Raw genomic sequence first — 26720 nt, 5'->3', positions numbered from 1 at the left:
GAGGGACACGTTTCCACAGCATGCACCACAGGCATTGCTGAGGAGACCAATTATGCCCAGGAGCAGTCCGCCCCGCAGGGCTGGCTCCTCTTTGGAAAGGACAAATACTCAGCCACCACCAAAATTTGGCTCCCCTAGTCTCGCCCTTTCAACTCCCAACCAAAACCTCGTGCCACCGGGTCGCAGTGCAGCAGGCTGGAGTACAGCGAGCGGGTCTTTCAGCCAAACCTCCCCTACGCGTGTGCCTCCCTGTTGCAGGCTGGCAAGGAGGAATAGCATCGTAAACCCACGGGTGAAAGTCTGCACTGCCAGAGCTCTGGCTGGGAGGCGGGCAGCCTGCCCAGCTTCAAGGATGATGCCAATGCGATTGTTTTCTGCACGTAGAGAAGGGACCATGCTTATCTGATCCAGCAACTCAACGTGCAAAGTTGAAGGTCGTTACCAGCGGCTGCTCCTCGTCACGCTCGCAGAGAGCCGGACGTGCCCCGTACGGTGTACGGAACACCACGCGCCAACTTTTCACTCCAAATGGACCGTTCAATAACAAAGGAAAAAAAAAGGAGTGGATGGATTAGATGACAACTGAGCTGTTGTTTGTGCAAGTGGAAGAAATAACTTTTCAGGAACAGACCATGGGTCAGGGCAGTGGACGGTGTGGGCGTTCGCTGGAGAAGTCAGACTAAACAGGCAGTGATGCGTTTTATACTTACGGCACTGTTGGGAGAAAAAATGATATTAAACACACGCAGGACACTGAGGAAGAACAAACAACTTATTGTGTGGAAAGCAAAAATGCTTTGGAAGGGCCAGTAAGACTATCTGATTTTTAAATTCATCAGTGGTTTGAGAGATTCAAGATCTGTTCTAGCATGGCTTTGGTTTAGACACATCTCTTGATAAGGCTCAGAGGTCTCCAAATCAAATCACTTTCTTTCTTTGTTTACTTGTTTCTCTGCCTGTAACCATGTAAAACTATGGTTTTTATTAGATAACTGGTTAAAAGCAAATAGATGGTAATGCAAGGGAAAGGGAAAATTCACACTTAGGGAGAAATTTCACCAGTAAGGGCAAAGTGCAACTCCAAGCCTCTGCCTTGATATCCACAGTTGTCCTAGACTGGCTCAAACATAAAGGAAGCTTCTCTGTGGAATGGTCAGACATGAGGGAGAAGCCCACGGGCCTCGAAATGTCCCCAGGACCAACCACAAATACCAACCCTCTTCAACTAAGTACGGAGCCGATGTTTCCAGTGCGCCACTGTCCTCCTTCGGTAGCTGTTCCTTTACTTCGCGGGCACACAGTGAATGAATCCTCTCTTGGCTGCACAGGTACCGTCACTAACTGTGCCAGCTTCCCTACACACGGGGGAAGGAGAGGGAAAGCAGCACAGAGAGACAGACACACAACTCCATTTTAAAGTACTTAAGGAACTCAGATTATATAGTAATGCAAAATATTTTTATATCATCCCAGGACATTTTTGTTTATACTGCTGAGTGCTATTTTATTTGTTCCAGCTTTGCCACGGATGCACAAACACTGTGAAAGGAGAAAGAATGTCTACTCTATATGATGGCTTTTAAAAAATCAGAAAAGCAAGTAAAATCCATTTCTTAAGCAAACATTCCATTAAAAAAATCACTATATGTTTATAGAAAAGATTTTTTAACAAAGGTTTAATTTAGAAAAGTTAATAACTGGGTATTCCAGAAGGTTTGAGTCATCCACAGTAATAATTAGGGGTTTTGCTCCATACAAAATGCTTTATTTAACCTTCATGCCTCCATTCAGATAATTATACAAATGCATACATTTAAAGGTTTAAACTCTATTTCAATTCACAGCTCAATTCATAGGAAAGTTGAATACAGAAAAGCAATGCACCAACAAAATATGTCTGAGACACCATTAAAAACGATAACACTTGTTCATTTAAATCTTTGAGAATAGAGTGGAATAATCATCCTCTGACAGAATTTCATTAGGGGACTCCCTTTACATTATCATAGGGCAAAAATCACCATTTTACAGTAAGAGGAAAAAAAGCTCTGAGTATATTTACAATACATACACTATACATAAATACAAGAACAACACTTACATAATATTAATAAACTTATAACATAGGTGTTGCCTAAACACTACATACTATATAAATGCAGAGGAAACTATTGGGAAATTAGATCTTCAGGTGTTTACTTTTATTTTTGAAGAAAAGTAATGTTTGCATTTAAAAGCTTTTGAAAAGAAGGCAAAAGAAAGACTTAAGAAACTACTATGTTTGCTTGCTAGCACTGGTGGTTTTATTCCTTTTAACTGTAGGACCTCTATTCACATTATTATCTCTATGGGGTTACCGATAATGACCCTCCCTTTTGCATCTTATCTAGGAAAAAGATTGAGGTGCCATACATACTAATTCCATTGCTGTGAAGCTTCAGTCCCAAATAAATCACTTTGTAAACTAGAGGGATGTTTTTGTATTTTTACACAGGAGGATCAAATAAACACTCATTGGTACATACAATAATAATGACCTTATTAGAAGGAACAATTTGGGGCCAAATGCAACCCCATCCTTAGGATTTCATTCAACTAATGCCATAGGGGAATTTGCTTCTTCCATAAGTGACTTGGCCAAGAATGGTATTTTTCATTATTGTTGTTTCTTCCTAAACACAGCTGAAAGAACTTTCCAATTTAATGGTATTTTTGACCCCACATGTTGATAGCAGTGTCCAAATCTCTCTTTCACTTGAAGCGTACGAATGCGTGTGTCTGTGTGTGTGGGTTGAAGGTCTTAAGGCTGATGGTGCATGAAACTTAAGTAATTCACTACTATCTCTGTGTATATTCTATTGCAAGTGCAAATGGGAGATACAACTTTTTAGGGAGAGACAGCAGGTCAAGAGAGCATACTGTGTAGGTGTTCAGCGGAGAACTTCTTATATTACCAAGGAAGCAATGTATAGGGTGATAAGGAAAGAAATAAACCGTGGGGTTTTTTAAAATGAAAAATAAGATGCAAATGTAGCAGTGAAAAATAGTTTGAAACCAGAAATGACACCATGAGCTCTGAATGGTGAAAAAGATTAGTTCAGCCCTGAACACTATGGCTCAAACTGTCTTTGCTCTTTCCATCTAGAAAGGCAGGGACAGGCAGAAAAGCAATATCTGAACCTACTGCTGTATTTCGTGGTTCATGCTTACGGCGATCCATCAAAGCCATCACCTGTGGTCCCCTACCAGACACTGAACTATTGTTTTTTAAATGCAGAGGTCACAGCATGGAGCAAGGTTTAGCAAGTCAATGTGTGAACCACCATTCACCTCTTCTTTTTAACTAACAGCATCTTGGCTCACTGAAACTTTTGATACTGAACTGGGGAAGATGTTGCAGGTCACACATATGGACAATAGGATGTCACATAATTTTTTCTATTCTTTTCATAATAGCTAAAATTCACATGCCCAGTTTTGCTTGTCTGGAGGACTGAACACCTGTGTTAATAATAATCTAAAAATTACTACAAGGGCAACTCAGTTTATTTCACAATTTAAAGTCAGTAAGCACAAGCTGCTACAGAAGTATGCGGGTGAATCAATAAAATTGAGAAAAACCCAACTCTGTGTTTGTTTTTCAGAATGAAGGAAAAAAAGCCTCGCTCATTTTGGGATCGTGAAGACAAAGTGCCCTTTCCCATGCAAGAACTAACACACATAGGGCTGGAGTCAGCCAAACCTCCCAACACTGCAAGTTTCTAAGGGTGCCTCCTTGTAGTGTTGCTGCTCCAGAACAAAGAACCGAACCCTCCTCTCCAGCAATGGCTCAGGTACGAGGTAGGAAACTAATGTTTCCTTTGTCCTTCTGATGACACATTCCCTGATGCCCTCCTAAAATCCTCAGCATGAATTGTGTTCTTTTATGTGCTTAATATCTGGAGATTACGCTCAGGATGACAGAGTAAGTATATGTGTGTTCTGATGGGATTATATCCACCGGTGGCTAACATTTAAAAATAGGTTGTTACTAAACTAGCGGTCTTCTCACATGATTAACCAACGTGCATAAACGTCTAGTTTTACGTGCGAGTCCATGCGCTTTTTTTTTTTGCACCTGCACTTTCTTCTGTTTATGAGCATCTTCGTGCACACCCAACCCTGCCTCAGTGAATAAAAACCAAACACCTATCCTCCCACTCCAGCAGCAACCCACCAATGGCAGCAAAAGTCTAGGCAAAATGCGGAATTTTTCTAATACAAAATTCTGCCTGGATAAATGAGAGGTACAAATTTAGAGGATGGAAAGCAATCTTCCTTGGCAAAGGTATTACGACAACCAGTTACATTTTGATGTCCAATAAATTCATTTTTAGAAACAGAAGAAGCATGAGGGATGGCATTACCCTGCTATTTTAAGAATCCATTAGCAGTAGTTAGGTTTGGTTTTTTTTTTTTTTTCCCAGAAACCTACCAAATTAAAAAAAATAGTAATTGAGAAAAAAAGAGTGGGAAAGTCACAGCTGGCCATTTTCTTGTAAGATCAATTAGTCTATTGATTCAAATATTCAGGCCACTCAATATAAAAATCTCCTTACTCCATTTTAGGAGTATCAACTTCTTGTTTGCTATTCAAATAGTCTCTAGACTGACAGTCCCCAATTTTTCACTCGTTTGTCCCCAAAAGAAAGAAAAGTAAGTGACATATTTTGTCCACTCCTGAAGTCAACCAGTTCTAAGATGATATGAAATACTATGAGCATTACATGACAAATCAAATGGAGACATAAGGTGAACTCTGTGCTTCCAGAGTTTGATGCAGAGGATTTTTCATGAGAATCCCCATTCTACCATATACCCTAAAAAAGCTCCACTGGGCTTATTGCTGGTTTTTGGATTATTTCACTAGAGAATACCCTGGATACACGGGCACATCAGACATAAATCAGGAAGAAATCCCCTAAAACACTGCTTGACAATGACCTCCATTCACACCTACTGAGAATCGATATGGATATGAGTCATTTGTAAACTAAGAGTAACTTTCTTCTTACAAGTACATGACAGATGTTACCTGAGAAAATAACTTAAACGTCTAACACAATATCTCAACATGTGAAAATACAAATGGCACTTTGTGTTTGTTTCTGTGCTGCATTATTGTTCTCCAAGTAAAATTTCATTTTCACCTTATTGTTAACAGAATCCCGTAAGTTATTGCTGTGTAAAAGTATAGGAACATCCCATCAGTTCTAATTACAGGCACTTTCAGTTTCTGTTTCATCTTTTAAAATAGATTTTAGGCTATCTTGCTGAAGTGTATGCGCATTTTAAATGTCACAACCGTCTTGCTACAATTGATTTAGTTGACATGCTACTGCACCTAGAAGACTAAACTCCCCGGCAATCAGCAAAGAGCAGCTGCCTATTTCAGGTCCGCAACCTTTATTCAAGATGCATTGTAGTCAGGGAAATACAAGAAGTAATAAAATCAAATGAGAGTTTGCCTTTACTGTATCTGCAGTTCACTGTAAAATGCCAGAAGGAAAAAAAACAATACAAAAAACCCCAAACCTTTCATATGGTTTTCATTTTAAGTGGTTTTTTTTCCTTTATTCAGTCAAAGACATTCTGAGTGTTGACTTACTCGACATTGAAGGACTCAGTATGACTTCGCTATATCGCACGCCATCTGCGAAACAGCAAAGAAGTGGCCACTCCATTTTGCAGAGAAAACATGCTCTGACAAAACAGAACAATTTACTTCTTACGTTTTGTGTTTAAGCTTTGCAAGGCATTATCTTACCAGTTTTCCTGATGAAAACTAAAGTTTTTTTAAAATCATATTCATTTAACCTATTTACACCCCATGTAAAATTGTGAGTTTGAAAATACTTTTCCACTATCACATATATTACAGAATATTTAAACTGTTACAAGTATAGTAAAATACTTCCAAGGTATTTTGATTTCTAAAGATGCAGTATCCTTATAGTTACATTTTTGTACTAAAACCTGATTTACTGCAGAAATTGATCAGAATTTAAGCCTTTTCAAGCTACCAATGGGCTTGACTTCATAAGCATATATTACACAGCAACTGTTACGCTAGTGGAACTGTGAAAATATAACAATCTTTGAATTTCTTTGTGCACTTCTCCAGTTATAAATCACAGGCAAAGGCATAATACAGTAACATGAGCTGGTTTCTTAAGAAGGTAGTATTTTCCTTTACAGTATTTATTTCCAATTCTTCCTTTTGTGATTTTTTTTCTTTTTTTTAATAAACTTGTTTATTACCTGCACATGGATGGAGGCATGTGGAAGTGCTGGGGTTTATAGGCATGAGTGTAGAGATGAGCCTGCGGGAGTAGGGCGGATTTACTGAAAGATATAAGACTTGTCTGCGGTGGAAGATGCAGTTTCACACACTGACCTTTCCAAACCAAAGTTCAAACTAAAAAATAAGCGAGATATTAATAGTGAAACTTACTCTGATTTTGAGGTACCCACCTTCAATAAAGGAGAAAGAGATTTTTTCCATTAAACAGCATTTATTATCAGAAGATAAATTTATAAATGGCAACTAGAATACATTTTCAATGTGGCTAATGGAAAATGAGACTTATGATCACTGTTATTCCCATTATTAAAGGGGAGAAAGGTTGTCCAGCTATTTGTCCATGCTCTGCACTGTGAGTTTACCCCAAACATCAACATCACTGATGTAATTTTCAACACTGTTAATTTTGTTATACATTACTCCAGCAAATAATCATATATACAAGTGAGTCTAAATCTATTTAATTAATTGTGTAAGCATGATAGAGAATAAGGAATACTGCATCTTCATCCCCAAGTATAAACTGCTGTTGCAATGAGCCAATTTTACAGTGCTGAATAAAACAGGTGCTGAAAAAATAACGACAATTTAAAATTTAAAAAGTTCTGTATCAAAGCTGCTTGCTTGTTACGTTTTCCTGTAATGCTGGCTACTGAGATTTCCTGACAAATCCATTGAATCCTTTTGAAAATATATGAAATCTGACACTTTGTGGCATAGTTTCCCTTGCAAGCTGTAATGGGCACGGTGGAGATTACCCATCCTTTACTCACACTTAAAAGCATAAAGCTCTGTCTTTCTGAAATAATGGGACACTGTGTATTTGTCTCTCCCAACTGCTCAATTTAGATGGATCTACTGTGTTGTGTCAAGGTGAGATCTGGTACTTCTGCATGCTACATATGATGTCAGCCTTTACCACGGTTGTGAAATGTCACGGACCTCTGGTGGGATACCAGGATTTTTGAGGAAACTACTATGGAGCAATCACCCTTAGTCCTTGCACAAGCACAGAAGTTTGGTGGGTGTGAACGGCAGCCACTGAGGGAAGGACACCCTGGGAATCTGGGGGACATCAACTCCACTTCCAAACACCCCTCTCGCACAGAGTAACTTCTCTTAAAATACTTCTGAAGGGGAAAACAAACCAGAAAACAACCTCACCGAGTATTTGGGGTCAAAGCCTGCGGGTGCTGATACGAATAAGAAACTTGCCAAGAACCAGTGGCGGACTACTGCTGGTTGTGTAAGTTGTCTGGAGGTAACAGTAGCACGAAAAGCCCTTCCACGTGTGCTGGAAAGGTTGAGGATACACTTCCTGCCTGTGAAATAAGAAAACTTAGCGTATACTCCTTTACCTTTTGGCTTCATTCTGCTACCATTGACACGCTCTGTGCCTGTGTCCCTTGGCGTGAGTGCTGCTTTAACCCTGTATCACTTTGGGGTTCCTTGAATAAAACCAGACCCTCTTTCTGTTGCAGTGTTTCCTATGCATAAAGTAATAGGAAACCAGCTGAAAGACAAGGGATTCACACAGACCAACCTCGGCCTCAAGAGATGAGCTTCCCCAGGGTCTGTGATACATATGCTCCTCCTCAGGCAGTTCAGAGCTGAATGCTGAAATTTAAGGCCTCTCAAGTTCTTTCAGAGGAGTTTTTCTCTCTTCATTAACTAGAGGGGAAGCCTAAAGAGGACACTGGTGTCTCCCAGTTATACCCTGCCTTTGTGAATAACATTAAAGATGATCTCTCTCACCGTTCCTCTTGTATGCTAGCAGAATGGCCTTAAGAGTTTCTGGTCAAATAAACTTCATTTTCTATGGGAGAAAAAAATTAGAGATTCTGAAAGGAATTCTGTATGCCATCAGTTCTTCAACTGAATTACTGCTATTCAAGTAATTAGTTGGTAAAAAGTTCTTGGGCAGGAAAATAATTTTGTCAATTGACTTCTACCTGACCTGACTTCTTTCCCTAAACGCTGAGAATGACAGATCCATTTAAGGGGACAATATTGAAGTACATAAAAGACAGACCTCAGACGTAATCCATGAACCATCACAACACTGACAACCAGTTTTTTAAACCAACGGCAGTAACGCTGCTGGTAAAGACCCAGTTCTGCTACCCCACCATGCCTCAGGGCCTATCCAGAAGCCCTGATCCGTCGCAGCCTTTTCAGGCTTTGCACGGACACTTAGCGCCTCTGCTTCATTCCTGATTTGGAGCGGGATACTAAAATGCTGCCGAATTTGGTAGAAGCTGATTACCAATGCGGTCAATGGGAACTGATATGAAGCATTTTTCCCACAATGTCTGTGAGTAATTTGTCTTGGGTTTCTCTGCTGCCCACTCGGCAGAGGGGAGCCTGAGCTGTAACAGTACTGAAGGTCTTCTTTCAGAGAGCCAATAAACTACCCGGTACTGGGGAATATTAAGAACGTATTTAAAGACTATCAAACTCTGGGGCCTGTGAATGTTGTTATAACGTATTATCCCAGTCATATTAATCCTCAATTAACTGTAATTGCTTTCAGTATCTGTATGGGTACTCTGTTCTGGTTTTTCTTAAAGATTACCTCAATTTCAGAATCCCCCCAACATTACTATGGTTACTTCAGGAATCAGAAATTAATTCAGACTGGTCTAACATTTAAAAATGAACAAGTGGCATCTCAAGTTTAATCTCTGCAATTCCTGGAACCAAATATTCATAATTAAATGCATTGCAAAAGACCTTTATGGATACATCTTTCATCTCTAAGCTATAAAAATCTCAACACTTAAAAAATCTTGCCAAGCCTCCTCTTTGTCAAATTTAGCTGAATAGGCAGATCCTTATGAGGAAAGAAATAGAAAAACACTATCCCGTTTGCATGAACAACTGATGACTAAGAGTTTCTCTCTCCTACATAATTCAATTAATACAAATCGGTTCACAAGTATAGGGCTGTATGGGAATGATCAAGAATTTCCTTTTATTTAATCTGAAAAGGCTTGGATTGAAAATCCCAGCAGAGGCAGCCACTGGTACCCATATAAAGGGCCATTTATATCATACTAGACAGCTGGCAAAATCTTGTTATTCCCTAACTCCCAGGGAGAAACCTAATGTCTTGCAGAGCACCACTGCAGAAACATCTCTCCTTCCTACTTACGGTTTATCCACTGACTCCTCAACAATCAGCTCTTTCCTTTATCTTTCTTGCTTTCCAGACACAAGTATTATGTTGAAGGAAATTAAAATACTTACTTGTGGTACCTAGCAGGTCAGTGAAACCATCAGAAAGATTAACTTAAATGATCTTACGTGCCATTTCTACATTACCCTCCCCCCCTTCTGTTGGTGTGGAGTAAATTATTGTCCCAAGAGCCATTTTACTCATTATTGCTTTTTCTCTGCAAGAGATGCAGCTGTTTCTTCTCTGTTTTGTTTTGTTGGTACATTCAATACCATTTCATGAATGGCTACACCACTAACCTTGGTACCAGCAAGTATAAGATCTGACTATTTCCTTGTGTTCAAATAATGGTTGTGGGGAAGAGGATAACTGCATGAAAGAAAACTGCACATTGAGAATGGGGTACTAGTTTTTAGATGCGCTCTTTCTATACAAATCAGAAAACGGTTCTAAATAAGTCCATGGTAAAATACAGATACTTAATATTGTACTTTCAGCAGAGATGCTGCTGCCCCTTGTTTATTTTACAGACTCAACAACAACAACAACAAAAGAAAAGAAAGGAAAAAAAAAAGGTAAAAGAAAAAGGTTAAATGGCTGGTGTCCTCTAGGGCATAATGACAAATTGTGGTACAATATTAAAATGCCACCATTGTTATTGCAAAAGTCTGCTCAAGCGACCCTTCAGCTCCGACAGCGGGACCTCTCCAGCAGAATCTTCTTGCCTACTCACACGCAGCTTGTCTGTAGCACAGCTCGGGCGTAATGCTGACACTGGCCAGATGGTATTCAAATCAAGGGGGAAAGATGGGATAATAAAGGTCTAGCGGTCTTGCTCTCAACATCATCATCATCATCATCATCATCATCATCATCATCGTCATCATCATCGGTTTGTGATATCTAATCCTCCAATCAGCAGTGATTTTTCAGGAACAAAATGTCCAACAGCTGAGAAAACATACAAGCTATAAACATTTTTTGTCAAAGGATGCAGCATGTAAAATAATGCCCATTCCTGTAGCATTTCGGCTGCTATTTCCCAGGTGATTGTGATGACACTTTCAGGGGGTAGCCATGCTGAGAGGCAGACGGGGTTAACTTCAGATGGCGAGGAGAAGAGTGGCACTTCTTTTCCTGCTTTTTTTTTTAAATTTGTTATTATTTTTTGTTACGGACATCAGGGAAAGCCCTGCCTGTTAACACTGTAGAGGGGGATTCAGCCCTGCTGAATTCACTCCGGGTAGTTAAGAGACCCAGCTCTTAAACTCGGCTGGAACAGGTAGCGTTTCTCAAACCAGCATGTGCCTGCGGCGGTGGAGCGCCAAGTGATCTGAGCGGGAAAAGCTGCGGTCACAGTCTGCACACTTGAATGGCTTCACTCCCGTGTGCTTGCGGTAATGCCTCGTCAGTTCGTCGGAGCGAGCAAACTTCCAGGTGCAGCCTTCCCAGGTACATTTGTAGGGTTTTTCTCCTGGGAGAGACAAAAGAAAGAGGGGAAGGGGGGAAAAACAGGTGATGACTTTCCCCTTGTTGCTCTTAATCCCCGCAACCCCCTCTGCAGACTTCCCATGAACACCCACTGCCTAGGGGTTGCTTTAGGCCAAATTACACAATTATGAGGTACCGAATCTGCTGAATATAAGGAAAGGGTCTTGAGATTTATCATTCCTCTGGCATTCACATGACTAAGAAAATCAACAGGATTAAGGCAACAATATAGATCCTACCTTGCAGGGGTGATGCGGGGATTAACATCAGGACAAAGGTCTGTGTAATTATTCTCATGACTACCGTACAAGTTTGCTACCCTCATCTTGTCAGGCTACACTTTCTCCCCAAATGACCAGATTACCCAATATTTCAGCAATTTATCACAGGCTGTCAGAGACTTCCAATTATTTTTATGAAGTTTATGAAGGTTTCTCATTATTTGTGTAAATAACAGTGCAGGACACTTCTTAGCAAGCTGGTAAAACTGAACTACGATTTCCCAATTAAACATAAAAATTCAATCGGCAAAACGTCCTCTTTATTTATTGTACTTGCTTTCTGTAAAATTAATTTTGCGTGGAAGATGTTACCAGGAGCAGTGTACAATTTCTAAATGTACTCAGCCATGGGACTTGCACAACACTGTTGATAAATACCCGTTTACTTCAATGAGATCAGACTTGGGCTAAGTGTAGATTTTTGGAAAATCTCACTCTCTGCTTTTTATTTAAAGGTAAGCATGATGCATACCCCACGTTCTGTGTTGTATCATGCCAGAGGAGAAGATTAATACAGCAAAACTGGATTTTGTGCTTTCATAAAGCAAACTGTTATAAAATCCCATTTTTGCCATGTTTGTAGGCTATACTTATTTGTGATTTTTATCACCAGCCCTCAATGTCTACATGTTAAATGCTCTTGGCAATTACCTTGATCCCACAGTCGAGCATGCACCAAAACTGAGGAAGGGAAACTGTGTGAGGTCTGCATGTATCTTCCTTTGGTGTGTCAAAAATGATTTTTTACCTCCCCTTCTGAAACCAGTTAATCACAACCAGGACAACAAAAGAGCATCTGCAACAACTGTTTCCTTCATCAGGCACAGTAATTCCTCAGTTATTTATTATCTCTTATGAATCACGAGCAGCTTGCAAGAAACTATTTCAATTACATGAACCAGTGACGCAACACTTGCTTTGTCATAGGCAGCACCTCCCTCCATGCATCTCTTCAAAAGTCAATAAATGCTTTGCTGAGAGCCCTCCGTTTCAAAAGAAAACTCCCAAGTAAGAATATCATCACAAAGTTCAAACAGCCTTGAAAAGTCCAGCTGAAATGGCCATGGGTGCCTCTGTAAGGAAATCGGATGCTGTACAGGCGTGTCAGCAGGGTTGTCAGCAACATTTGAGCTCCTTGGCTTGGTACCTTCTGTGCACCATCTGGGCTGTGCTGCAGTTTTGATGTCAGACGGGGGTGGGAAACAGTTGTTGCGAGGAAAACCCAGCAATCCAGGCTCTGAGGTGACCACAGCCCATAGCTGCACCAGCAGCAACTTAGACTAGATAATTTTATAGTCCTCAGCCAAGCACAAAGCACCAAATAGTGTTCATTGCCCCTGGGTGGCCGCAGCATTGCGCGCCTGGAATCTGGCAGCTGCTGTGAGCTGGACAGGCACGAGCTACATGGCAGATGGTGGGTTGCATGCTCTTGCCAATGACACAGTGCTACAAAATGTGCTCAGATTCACCACCGCACTTTCTTACATACATATCCTTGCCACAAACAGTTGGTGCGGAGCACTGTGCAAATACAGCAGTACCTCCATCCAACTTGGCAGGTCTATCCTAACGGTCTCATCACACCGCATCAACATTTTCCAAGTGGAGCATTGCCCCGTCCATCCTCAATGTACTTTTAAACTCTCTTCGTTTAGACTCCAGATACTGCCCTGGTTAGTTTCTTTGATCACAGAGACTTCCAGAGCAAAGCGTGAGGATATTTCTTAAGCTTTGGATTCTTATTTAAAAGCATCTGAAATTCTAAGTCTCTCCTACCACATAGAATCACAGAATCATTTAGGTTGGAAAAGACCGTTAAGATCAAGTCCAACTGTTAACCTAGCACTGCCAAGTCCACCACTAAACCATGTCCCTAAGCACCACATCTACATGTCTTTTAAATACCTCCAGGGATGGTGACTCAACCACTTCCCTGGGCAGCCTGTTCCAATGCTTGACAACCCTTGCAGTGAAGAAATTTTTCCTAATAACCAATCTAAACCTCCCTGGTGCAACTTGAGGCCATTTCCTCTCGTCCCATCACTTGTTACTAGGGAAAAGAGATTGACACCCACCTCGCTACAACCTCCTTTCAGGTAGTTGTAGAGAGCGATAAGGTCTCCCCTCAGCCTCCTCTTCTCCAGACTAAACAACCCCAGTTCCCTCAGCTGCTCCTCTTAAGACTTGTGCTCTAGACCCTTCACCAGCTTCGTTGCCCTTCTCTGGACACACTCCAGCACCTCAATGTCTTCCTTGTAGTGAGAGGCCCAAAACTGAACACAGTATTCCAGGTGTGGCCTCACCAGTGCCGAGTACAGGGGGACGATCACTTCTCTAGTCCTGCTGGCCACACTACTTCTGATACAGGCCAGGATGCTATTGGCCTTCTTGGCCACCTGGGCACACTGCCGGCTCATATTCAGCTGGCTGTCGACCAACACCCCCAAGTCCTTTTCCGACAGGCAGCTTTCCAGCCACTCTTCCCCAAGGCTGTAGCGTTGCGTGGGGTTGTTGTGACCAAAGTGCAGGACCCAGCACTTGGCCTTGTTGAACCTCATACAATTGGCCTCAGCCCATTGATCCAGCCTGTCCAGATCCCTCTGTAAAGTCTTCCTACCCCCAAGCAGATCAACACTCCTGCCTAACTTGGCGTTGTCTGCAAACTTACTAAGGGTGTGCTCAATCCCCTCGTCAAGATCATTGATAAAGATATTAAAGATATTAATGAGATCCTTCCCCTACAACAGCCTCTTTGGTACAGGAAATCCCAGATCTTCTTTTCCTTGGTAGAAGACAAATGGAGAACCCGATGCAGGAAGGGATGGTTGGTGAAAGAGAAATACCAGAAATAGTTTGTCTATTAAAACAGTATCACTTCGGGTAAGAAACGAAAGTCAGCTGATGGAAGGACATGAGTGCAGGTCAGTCAGATGGAGTTCCCAGGTGTTGCTTTCAGCCTTCCTCCTCAATGAGTCCTGCTCACCCAGCCTCAGCTATATGAAAGAGACAGGACTAACCACATTCCTCGCAAACTATTTACACCACTGAAGGAAAATCACTCTTACAAGCTCAACCTAAGAAGACCTTTCATTATTTTCAATTAAATATATGCATATAGCATAAGAAGGAAACATTCACTCATATGTACCTTACAAAAGCCACTGTAAAGAAAACTGTGAAAGATACGATTTTTCATTAAGATTAATCAACAACATTTTATGCAAACCTAATTTTTAGGGGAAGAAGAAGAACATTACTGTTCTGTTAAACACCTACATTATCTGTGGATGGACAGGTGCTCGAAAAAAAATGTTCTTCATAGGCAATACTATACTAACTCTCAATCTTTTGTTCGGTTACGTGCCAGACATGAAGACTGACCACTGAGTTTGTAAAAACCAGAAGATCCAGGAGCTCTAAGGATGGAGAAAGGACCAGCAGGAGCAGAATTGCTAGAGGATGGGAAGCTGGTGTCAGGTATCACACACCAGCTTTGGCTGATGAGCTTGAGCACTCATAGCTGTAATTCTCAGTACAATCAACAGAGAGAAACTAGACCTCAGCAGAGGAACCCAGAAAGCGGTGAGTGAGGAGGTGGACAAAACTAGTTTGTTAATTGGAAGAAACTAGCCCCAGTGCTTATATATATCTCTCTCTATACCTATATTCTTTTCACGGCTGGATTGCAGTAGAGTTGAAGTCAAATACTCAACCATTTTCCCTCAGACACTTCTGCCTCTGTGTGAGCACTTGAGGTTAAGTGTCTAAGAAACTCTCAGGTTCAACATGTGGGCATATTTCGGCTCCTTCGATGGCTCGGCAGCCACTGGAGCAAGGGTGCAGAGCTACTGTCACGCACCCAGACACTCAAATTCTCATTCAGCTCTAAGGAGCAAAACCAGGCAGTGTGAGTCTTGCCCAGGGTAGTGGAAACATAGGAATGAAGGAGAAGACAAAACAGTGGACAGTTTTTGGAAAATGGTAGTAGAAAGAGCTACAGAAAGAGACTAAGAACCTGTGGCAATTAACACGAGGAGAAAGAGAACACTGGAAAAAGATAAAACCCGTTAGTTCAATCTTCTGAATCTGTAAAGTTTTAGACTTAAAGAAGCTACCCATTTAAAAATAAATGCCTGAAGCTGTAAACGTTTTCATGGGAGCTGACCCTCTACTTTCGCACCTGTCTTTGAGAGCTCTATTGTTTTGTCCCGAAACCTGACAAAAAAGATCCCAAACCACAGAGAAATTGTATTCTCATGCTATTCTGCAGCTTAGTCTTGCAATACATCGATACCGAACAGTATACCATGACAGGCATTTACATGGATCAAGTGGGACCCTGAAGCATGAAAAAGTTCTTCTAGACAGTTCCCTGTAGAAAATTAGTATTTTCTATTGTTTGGGGAAGTTAATTATGAAGTTTTAAAGGTATGACTCAACACCCCAAATGGAACTAGTCATTTTTTTAATCTTCTATTAACAAAACATCTATTTCTAAAAGCCCTCCAAACCCTTGCCTTTTGTAGTCCAGATGCCACAATCTAAATTAGTTTAATTACTTTTACTATGTTATTTTTCCTACCCTACCATGACTCCTCTCACTTAAGAACATAGTTACAATGGTTACTCATTAAATCTCCCTAAACTCAAGCAAATAATGAATTAATAATACTGAATAATGACCACTGTTCAGCCGATCCTTCCAAAATCTTCCACCCTCCCCACAGCCCAACATCTGTCTTCCCATATTCTTATTCATGTACTCTAACATCCAGGAGATCATTCACCCAAGGAAATAAATCTCTCTCAAACTTCTACTTTACAACCCGATGACATTCACATATTCCTTAAAAAAAAGCCCTATGTAGGTACCAGCAGGAGACCATGCCATATAACAGATGAAGGGACCAGGGTCTGTTCTACCGTGGGCAGAATTTCCCATGCAGTATGTTCCTCAGCAGTTATCCTCTGCCCATCAACTAGCTGGTATCATGGTATTTGATGCCAGATGCTTGAAAGACAGGCACCACAAAACCACCATGTAAATAGTTACGGGTTATTCTGCCAGTGGGGAAACTGCTCTGGAGCTCCAGGAAACAGAGCCGGGCTTATGTTCCCTAGGCAAGGAACTTTATTTACTGCAATTGCAGATGCCCTATGTACTCCCTGTGCACTTGCAGTTCCTTACATCTGTGTATTATTTAAGCTTCATTTATTCATCAGTTTAGCAGGCTCTTGGCAACCATGTCATTAAGTAATGATGAGGTAACACTGTCTACTACCAGGACTGAAAACATGTCAGTGATCAAGTTGTATATGATTTCTTTCTCTGGCATAAACTCACCCCTCTCTCTGGTATAACAGGTGAGTGCCTGTCGTGGTTTAACCCCAGCCAGCAACTAAGCACCACGCAGCCGCTCACTCACTCCCCCCCCCACCCAGTGGGATGGGGGAGAAAATCGGGAAAAGAAGCAAAACCCATGGGTTGAGATAAGAACAGTTTAATAGAACAGAAAAGAAGAAACGAATAATGATAATGATAACACTAATAAAATGACAACAGCAATAATGAAAGGACTGGAATGTACAAATGATGCGCAGTGCAATTGCTCACCACCCACTGACCGGCACCCAGCTAGTCCCCGAGCGGCGATTCCCCGCCCCCACTTCCCAGTTCCTATACGAGATGGGACGTCCCATGGTATGGAATACCCCGTTGGCCACCTTGGGTCAGCTGCCCTGGCTGTGTCCTGTGCCAACTTCTTGTGCCCCTCCAGCTTTCTCGCTGGCTGGGCATGAGAAGCTGAAAAATCCTTGACATTAGTCTAAACACTACTGAGCAACAACTGAAAACATCAGTGTTATCAACATTCTTCACATACTGAACTCAAAACATAGCACCGTACCAGCTACGAGGAAGACAGTTAACTCTATCCCAGCTGAAACTAGGACAGTGCCATGTCCCTTCTTATTTGTGTCCTCTTCAGACATTCCCATCTACCCAATTTTTTTGCACATGGAATTGTCATTATGACTCCAAGTTATTACATCACTTCTCTGTAGCCCCTTCCTGCAATGGTACTTAGCATTTTGGAACACTGGTAACATTTTTATTCCAAACAAGACTCAACTAGAAAATAAACATAAGGGACTGTTCAGGGGTACAGGCTTAGCCATCTAGTCAGATTTTTCTGTATTGAAGCTTTCATCACCCTGTGAAAGAGGCACATGCTGAAATTCTACTTTTGAGAAGGACAAACAAAAGCACTTGGAAACAAAACTTGGTTTATAGGCTTGTGTAGTGTCTCCAGACTGGGAGGGTGGGAGATGCCGTTCCTCACTCCATTCACAAAATACAATGGGTTTGAGTCAAACTTGCACAGTTTAATAGGTGGCACCTGCCCAGCCCTGCTCTCTACAGCCACATCTTTATACACTCAGTTTCTACTGCCATTACTCTTGGAGGAGTATTGCCTACATAAAAACAGAGTAAGGTCCTAAGGATTTAGCCCATAACAAGTTGAAAGAAAATAAAAAACTCCAGCAAGCATGCCTCTGCCTATGTTTGACGATGTTAAATTTTCTAGTCACAGTCAACCAATCTGCAGCTTTGCACGGTTGAGGACATCTCCTGGTGATTCCTGGTTTGGTTTCTGCTGCAGCATATTATGCAATATATATAAGGTGTAGTATTTATGTCAGCTGGTTTCAGCTCCCATGTAAACACCAGAATCATTCTGAAACATATGGGGCAGTCATACTGCACTCATACTGATAGGACTCTGGAAGAGGAAATCATAAATTGAAAACCACAAATGATGGCTAATTAGATTTTGCATTTCTACTAAAAATAAGCAATTTCAGGCAGAAAAGAATCTTTTTACAGCAAAAACACAATCTGATAATGAGCATCCTTAGGTAGTCCCAGAGGAAGATGGCAGCTTAGCTTTTAGACACAGGGGAAAGGGAAAAATGACAACTCTTATGTTTTTTGTGATATTTTTATTAGTATAATTTTTTAATGAAAAAACATCAGAGCACTTATAAAGCACTTTGCAACTTCAAAGTGCCTTATAAAGCTTTTTTTTTATATTTAATCCTTCATAAAAATCTGTCTTTGTAATAGCACTCTGTAACAAATATCATGTCCATTCTGCAGGTAGGAAAACCAACACAGCTAGCATCAGCAACCTTCCCAAAACTGTAGAGAAGGTGAACAGCAATGCTATGACTCACATATTAGGAACACCTTACTTAATTTCTGTAATGAAACTGCTAGATCTCAGTTTCATCCCTTTAAAAGTTTGAAATATTTTCAATCATTTTGATGCAAAAATCCAATTCAATTATTTAGATGTCTTTCTAAAGGTCATTTGGGATCTTTGTTTCCAAGTTACTGATTCACTAGATCTCTCTGGTGAACATAGTGAATTTGAATTCTGTGTTTCAGTATTGTCAAAATATGCAAATAAAGTATCTTTCTGAGAAGAGATTAAAGTTTTGTATCAGTTGAGCAAGTCTGGGAAAACAATTTCTATGAGCAGAACAGGAACATACTGTGCTGCCTGTGACACGTCTTGAAATTCAGGTTTTTTATTCCTTGTTCTCAGCCTGACTTAGGCAAAGCACGGGGACGTGGTTTCTTCATGTGAAAACTGGGAACAAAGCTATTTCTTCAATTCAAAAATAAAACTCCACTCTAAACAAGAGACACTTTTGGCAGCTCTTGAACCAATTATTTACAAGCTCCACTTCTGATAATTCAGGCATGAGTCCTTTTCCCACATCACAACACACAAGTATCTTTTCGTTTCACTGCACTGCTGAGCTTGGGTCCTGTTTGCCATCCTGGCCCTTCTTCTCACTCCCTCTGCAAGACCAGTACTAGTTCAGCAACCTTATTTCTTTCCTTCTCCTGCTATTGTCCCACATGCCCCTCTAGGTATACAGCTGCCTCAGTTTGACGCTATTTTAATACAAATCTCAGCAAAAAAAGCCTCTGTGACCAGACTCACAAAATTCAATTCTCCATAATGTTAAGAAGGCAAATCCATTACATCAGTCTCAGCGCTGTTCTGTCACCACATGCTCAGAAGAGAAATGAAGAGGGGGAATCCAAGAAACTTCTCTTCCACATTTTCTCTTTTTGAGCTTCTGCACAGAGACTTTGCCTCACAATGGGACATACCTAGTACTACGTGAGACACAAATGAATTAATGCTGTAGGACAAGGATTAGTTACATACATTGCCAAGGGCATTGCTGATGTAAAATGATAAACTTTAAATCCTGTAAAAACAGAAAAAATAAAATTTCTGGAAATGTAAAAGGCCTCTTCCTGCACACCTGAATCCAGAAGCCAGAGCAAATCAACAGTAGGTGACAAACAGCATTTTATTACCCTTCCTGATAATTTTTTCCTGCATGATGTGGTAGCTGTATAAATATTTAAGTATATGTTAAGTGCGTATATATATACTTAACATGTATTTTTTATACATATATATATATATGTAGTGGAAGATGGCACAAAGTTTTCTCTTTCCCTCCAGCCACAGCAAATATATGGGAAAATCAAATTTCCAGTGCCATGGGGAAGGCTGAGATTTTTCCTTTTACAGCAGCCTTCACTCACAAAGGTGTTTGGGAAAGGTGACGCAACAGATCCATATTTCCATCAGCAGCCAACTGCATGGAGGGTGCCAGCAGACCTGCACATTAACTCTCTTTAACCGGGGTGCTGCAGGCCTGGGTTTTAGTCTGGCCTCCCCAGACACCTTTCCTTCGTTGTGGTCCATAACTGCAAGGGAGATGCCAAACAAGTGACACTTCCCTTTCCATCTGCCTACGATTCTGCTACCGTCACTCCTCCTGGACAGTCCAGGGATTGCTCCACCATATTCATCAAAAGCAATACTGATGTTTCTCAGTATAAAAGTTAAACTTTCCACTACCTGTTAAAAACAAAACAACAAACAAAGCCCCAAAGAAATAAACAAACAAACAAACACCAACAAAAAGGCTCCAAGGGATGAGCTTTGTCTCACTCAGGTTTGCACAACTGATCATTTGTTGTTTGCACTGTGCTAGAAGTCAGGTTCAAGCAGAGGCCGGGACCCTGGTGTGCTGGGCTGTCTGCAGAAACAGAGCATTAAAAAACTCACCTCCCATGAAGTAAATGAGTTGTGAATGGAATTAAACTTCCCAAATGAAGAGATGCCAATTTTTATCACCATAAAAAGCAGAACGAATATATACGATACTAAAGAAAAACATTAACTGACAAAAATACACATGACAAGGGAAAAGATCATTAGAGTTAATGTGACCAAGATACCACTACATTTCATATCCTAAGCGGAGAAAACACTGATGCGCAGAAAATAACCCCTCGTCCTACACAGGTGTCATCTGATCCTTTTTCCTTTCCCACAAAACAAGAAGTTTCTGTAAAATTCCCCCCATTTTCTACCTACTTATTTGCAAAAAATGAAGATTGAAAGCAGTAGCTTTCAGGCTCTACCTGTTGTTTCCTTTCAGCTGTGGAAAAAAGAAAGCAGAAAAAAAGAAAACCTGAATAAAACATTAAAACAAAGGCTTTTGTGAAGCTTACTTGCAGTTTTGAGCATGCTCCGCTCTCGAAGACCGTGTTTCCGATCGAAGGCTGTCCTGAAAAGGACAGGGCAGGCACGAGCAACTCCAGACACACTTCACAAAAGACACAGTCTATCGGGCATTTCAGTAGCAAGTTGCTATGCTGTTCCCTCTGACTGGGACTGAGTAAGCTGCAAGAGTTCATGTCCTTGGAAACCCTGTACCGTGTATTTACTCCTCCAGGTCTGGGTGCAACATCTGGGAAAGCATTTTGGAGGGAATGGGAGTAGAGAGGCCTTTCTCGCCTTCCATGCCACTGCAGGGCTACATATGGTAGACCACAATCATGTCTGAGACCTCAGATGAACTGGAGTTCTTTGGAGGTAGAATATTAAGCACTAAATGGTTTGCTTAGAGAAAATTTTGTTCTGCATAATGAAATTATCATTATTCCCTCGTGCCACACACAGACAAAACACATATGCACCCCATATTTACAAAGTCAAGGGGCACTGTTGCAAATATTTTTCATAACCTAGAGACTGCAAGCAATCACAGATGCAATTAGACTTGCTTTCCCATCAAAGGGCCTTGGAATAACCACGTGGGCACTCTTCCATATCGGCACAGCATCAGACCTACAATGCAGAGGAATGACTCCCCGTGTGCAAGGTGAATTCAGAGCTCGCAAAATGTGCCAGAAATGAAATCATTTAACTTTCCACAGAGCGGCTATTGGAAGAGAACTGGATGTACAAGCTGCTTGTGGTATGGACACCTGCCCGTAAGTAGCTGGACTCAGACTACTATCTCACTACATCCAGAGGTTCCCACTTCTTAACATCACCTTACTAGGCTGAGGTGGCATTGGTGAGCCTGCCTTTATACCCTGGTACGTATTGTACCAGCAGGCATTTGCTTTTAAATATATTTCTGTCCTGAAATGTGAACCCCGTCATATCAATGGGAATAGGCTGAGGCTTCAGCTGAGGCTTCAGCAGCCCCATTTATTAAATAACCTGTGCAACTTTTAAATAGAAACTGCATGAAGAAAGAGCAGAAAAGCTAGAACTGAAAACTTCTATGAAATATACTGGTTTCCACATTGGAAAGCTCTACTGTTTATTGAAACCGGCAGTAAATTTTAAACACTAAAAGAAAGTATCTCTTAAAAAATAAAAGCATCACCCAATACAAATAGAACCTCCTATTCTACTTAAATTCATTTTTAAATTGGCTTTGTTTATTTAAATTCCCAGTTTCTGGAACAACATGTGAACCTGCTGATGCAGCTTTTTTCACCCGACAGATTTAGGTGGAGGAGGGAGAGCTCTGGGATAAGGGCCCAGGGAGCACGTAGAAAAACCGGCCTTTGAAGAGTGAGTCTGGAGGGGAGGTGACAAAGACGTGTTAATTTTGAAGTAGGCCAAAAATCTATATAGTTCAAGTCAAATCCAGAAAGATTATTTTTAAAATGTTGCTTCCTCCCAATATTTACCTAAAGAAGGGATTACAAACCTGTAAATATCTCTCTGGAACTTATAGCTAGCAAAAGGCATTAAACAGACCTTTGGAAAACAACAGGTAATGAATGGAGTTTTAAAACCTACAAAGCAAAAATAACTTTTTTGGTGCCTATGATTTCTTAAGTCCGCTCTGAAATTGCTCAAAGGAAAATGTGAACAAAGACTAATGACAGGGGCCCTTTCATATTAAAATAATATATGGAGCAACAGTGAGTGAGAGGAATGCAATGTTTGAAAAAGCACAGACTAAATAAAACACCCATGTACTCACTAGCCCTCTCTCTTCTAGGGTGGTGTCTCAATTCAGCTATAAAGGAACATCTCGGGAAGGAAATGCTGTCATTTTCTCAGGTACAAAACTGTATGTCAGAGATGTTTACTGTCTCCACGTAACGCTGCTGAAGACCCCCTGACACTGACAAATAGGCTTCATTACATCTGTGGCAAAGGTATTTGCTCTCATCTCTCAGGAATGATATAGGCGTTGATCAAGGACAAAGCGCCAAACACTAAAAAATTCATTTGGCCTGGGGGCTATATTCAGCCTGCCTCTTTAAGTGCCTAATGAAGCAGCCGCATCTTCTGCAGCAGCAGCACTGAGAAGAGTGATTCAGACCTGGTGCTGGTTGGGTCTCACTGATGAAAAGCAGCAGTTGCAGCCCAGTATCTGAGCCCCACAGAAGGTGCTCTGGTTACAGCCCTTGCCCTCCTCCACCCCTCCGAGGCAGGAGCAAAGCCATGGCTGTGGATATTCGATGCCCTATGCTCATGGACTAAATCCATTCCCACTTCATGCCAACTGGAAAGTCCCAGGCTTTTGCTGCCATTGACCCCACAAAGTTACTCTGCCACGTTCCTCTAGAAATTTGTAAGCAATGACTCAAATAAGGTTGCACAGAAATACAGAATGCTCATTACTCCTACAATAAAAGAAAATGCTATGGAGGTGAGAGACAGGGAACAATCAGCTCTGTATCAGCTATTGTAAAATTATGTCCCACATAACCTTAAAGCAGGCATCTTCTTTCTTTATTGACTTCTTCAGGATAATTCACACTGTTTTAAACTCCTTGGGCTTTTCCACGTGGTAGGAGGGTAGCCACAAAGAGCTAGAAGTGGATTTAGCTGTGAGCAAATTTAGATGTGAAATCCAAGACAAATCAAATTTCCTTTTAAATGACTATGTAGTTGGTTAGATCTCTCAGGTCACAGTCCCCATGCTAGGAACCGCTTTGGGACACATTCACACCACCCAGTGTGCTCTGCATACTTAGAAAAAAGGGAAGAGCTTTAAATCTTCTCCACATGCACTATCCATTATACATGTTTCAGGTCTCTCTGTTCTTTACCAGGCCCCCTAACAGCATAATTTGCCTCTTTAATTTACATAATATGCCTCAAATTTACATGCTCTCCCTATTTAAGGGGAGACTGATGATGTCTATGAAAACTGGATCATGATATGCAAAGGTTAGCTTTGATACCGAGAGGCCCGCGATTCAGGTTAAAACAGAATACTCCACACTAGGATTTGCAGACTAAGTAGCCTGTGGATGAAAAGTGAAAGTAGCTTTTAGCCATGTGGTCAGCCAGTGGGACACTTTGTCCACGACCAGGTGCACCACCACATGCGTACGCTGGGACATCGCCCACAGCCAGCAGCCACTGCCCTGCAGTGTCTCTGTTGGCAGCCAAAACCTGCCATCTTTTGGTAATCATGCTTTTCATTCTTTAATGCATTAATAAGGCAACTGAAATCAGTATGAATAAAAAAGGGTTTGTGTGGTTTTCGTATGATCACTGTCATCTATCCAAAAGATGTTTTCACTTTCTAATGTCTCCTTTGCACTGTTATGGCAACTAGCCCAAAGGGTCCTGGATGTTTGTTCTTGTTTTCTCGCTTCTCTCTCCCTAAAACAGACTCCCCTGTCCTCTCATCTTTCCATACACACACTTTATCCACAACTACTACGTTGATTGAGGCTATAATGAAATGTATTATTTCACCAGAGACTTTACTGCCTTGCATTTGACCTGATAAATGGTGTGACCATAAGGCTTTGTCCTGCTGCTTTCACCATATCTAGCCTATGAACCTCTTTTCATTAGTTACAGATGACTGAAAAATAATGACAAGTCAAGTGAAATTTTGCAGGTAAATTGCAAACATTTTTGACCACTTTGCAGCTTTCCATTAACATTTCAGAAACATCCAGCCAACTTAAGAGGAGGTCAAGATGTATGTCCTCAGTTTTATGGCATGAAAATATCTGCCTGCTTTTTGCCAAAATAATGAAATTATTTAACGCATTTTAGTTTTCATGGACCCATGATTTCCAACTTCACCAACTTCACAGATCAGTTATTAAAGTCTGGTTTTTATAACCCATATCAGCCTCTCAACAGAAGGCATGATTTGACTCTGATTTACATAAAACATATCAGATTTTCATCATCTCTCTTCAGAGGGAGTAGAATCTGTACATCTTTCACAAACCAGGGCTAGTAGAAAGGAAACAGCAATTCATTAAGGTAAATGTAAATGTTTTTAGAATGAAATTTTGATGGGGGAAAAAAACACAGTGGAAGGAACCAGTACTACTTAGTCTGCAATACTCAGCTGTCCTACTGGAAGTGTCAATGGCAACTTTAGTACCGCCTAAAAGGCCTGAAATAGCCATTACGTAACATAAAATAACGCTATGATTGTTTCCATCTCCAAAGTAAAAGCAGCAAACTGAGGAAGGTGAGTCCCACGAGGACCGCATGGGCGCAGACCTCACTGGGAACAGCAGTTACAACTCTCCCCGTTCCCGGAGCCGACATCCGCACCTATGCTGAGTGCAACGCAGACATATGCAGGCTGGGAATGCAACCCAGGGCTGCTGGTATTCCCATTTTTAAAGATTACTAATTTGTAGAGTCATACATTAGTAATTTTCTTTAAGTTCACGGAAGCAGAAACTAACTCAACACAACTCCAGTGAGCCAATTTCTCACAGTTTCTCCTTGCGGAAAGAGTTGATAAACCTGAGCTGCGAGATTGCCTGTGAGCCCCGAAGGCTCTCCATCACACCCGATACCTCCTGATAGCTTTATTTGACGATTTGGCAAAACAACAACAAGAAGCTGATACTAGAAAGAGAAATTTAATACCAGTGCTTGTGATTTATGAAATGTTCTAGTACAGGTTTCACTTGCAGTTTTTCTAGTTGGAGAGATGATACGTAATTCAAGCTCGCCCCCCAGTGGACTCCATGCCCACACCAGTACACTAAGTTTTGAGGACACTGGTGAGAAATACTGGGGAGCTAGACAATAGCATACTTAAAAAAACCTAGGAGTTACTCGAAGAGAACTAAAGGCAGCTGTTACCATCTACAATATTTTGTTTCCATTTTTAATTAAAAGAGGTATACCTTCCAAGCAACCAAGTTGTTCATCCTGTCAAAATACTGCATTGTTTTTCCTCCTGTATCCAAATGACTGTGAATGTTTTAGTGGCTATGCATATACAGTAAGTGAAAAAAAAAATATAGTTCTCAAACACATCCTGCTTAGGTAAATGATTGTCAGCAAGATCAGCCTGCCTAAAAAAAAAAAAAAAAAGTCCCGATTATGCAATGCTGAGTTTCTGTGATCTTTTCTCAGAAAGTCTCCTACTGAAACTTGCTCACCCTTGCGTGCATAGCTGTCATACTTCATTTATACTTATCCCAAACTGCACTAATTACTGTGGGTCATACGTGAATAATTAACTTCTTTTGCCTGAAGCAAAAGTAAAGGCCAAGATAAAAAAAACATAAGATGAGATTAATACACAGAGTATGCTACATGTAACTCTGAATATACCAACTTCTTACCAAGACCTGAGAAGTGTTGTGTAAAACACATTGAATTTTAACAGCATGACACAGATTTTCTCACTGGATCCATTGGCTAAATTCAGTGTTCACCTTCTCTCTCGAGTACACTTTACTTCTTACATTGCAGCAGGCATGAAGACATGACAATATAAAGCAGTTAACAGCTGACATTTAATGAAGGTTTTTGATTTGATATTATTTTTCTTTTCTCCCTGAAGAAATAAACCAACATCCACCATGACTGCAAAATACTTCAGGAAGCTGCCTTTTGGGGTGGGGATTCATTTCAGCCAGCTAACAGCCTGGCAGGTACCTGGGCTTCCTCTGTATTCAGCACTGAAAGAAAAGCACCTTCACAAGCCAATCCCTGGGTCTACCTGAAGAGGGAATAACGTGCCCCAGAGGGCCAATCCCTCTTCTCTGACTACCCAGAGATCCCAG

At 41.1% G+C, this 26720-nt stretch overlaps 1 protein-coding gene across 9 annotated transcripts in view; it reads right to left on the bottom strand.

Annotated features, from left to right (window-relative positions):
- Positions 1-1743: 1743 nt before the first annotated feature.
- Positions 1744-26720, bottom strand: part of KLF12 (Kruppel like factor 12) — a 252339-nt gene continuing 227362 nt past the window's right edge. For all 9 annotated transcript variants that reach the window (XM_030036334.2, XM_030036331.2, XM_041128670.1 and 6 more), the window contains one exon: positions 1744-10995. In XM_030036334.2, coding sequence (XP_029892194.1) covers positions 10814-10995 — 182 coding nt within the window. In that variant the 3' untranslated portion in view covers positions 1744-10813. The remainder of the gene's footprint in view (positions 10996-26720) is intronic.

This window comes from Aquila chrysaetos, chromosome 14 (assembly GCF_900496995.4).
Source record: "Aquila chrysaetos chrysaetos chromosome 14, bAquChr1.4, whole genome shotgun sequence".
Taxonomy (NCBI): domain Eukaryota; kingdom Metazoa; phylum Chordata; class Aves; order Accipitriformes; family Accipitridae; genus Aquila; species Aquila chrysaetos.
The sequence above is the reverse complement of the archived record's forward strand: the minus strand, read 5'-3'. Positions and strand labels throughout refer to the sequence as shown.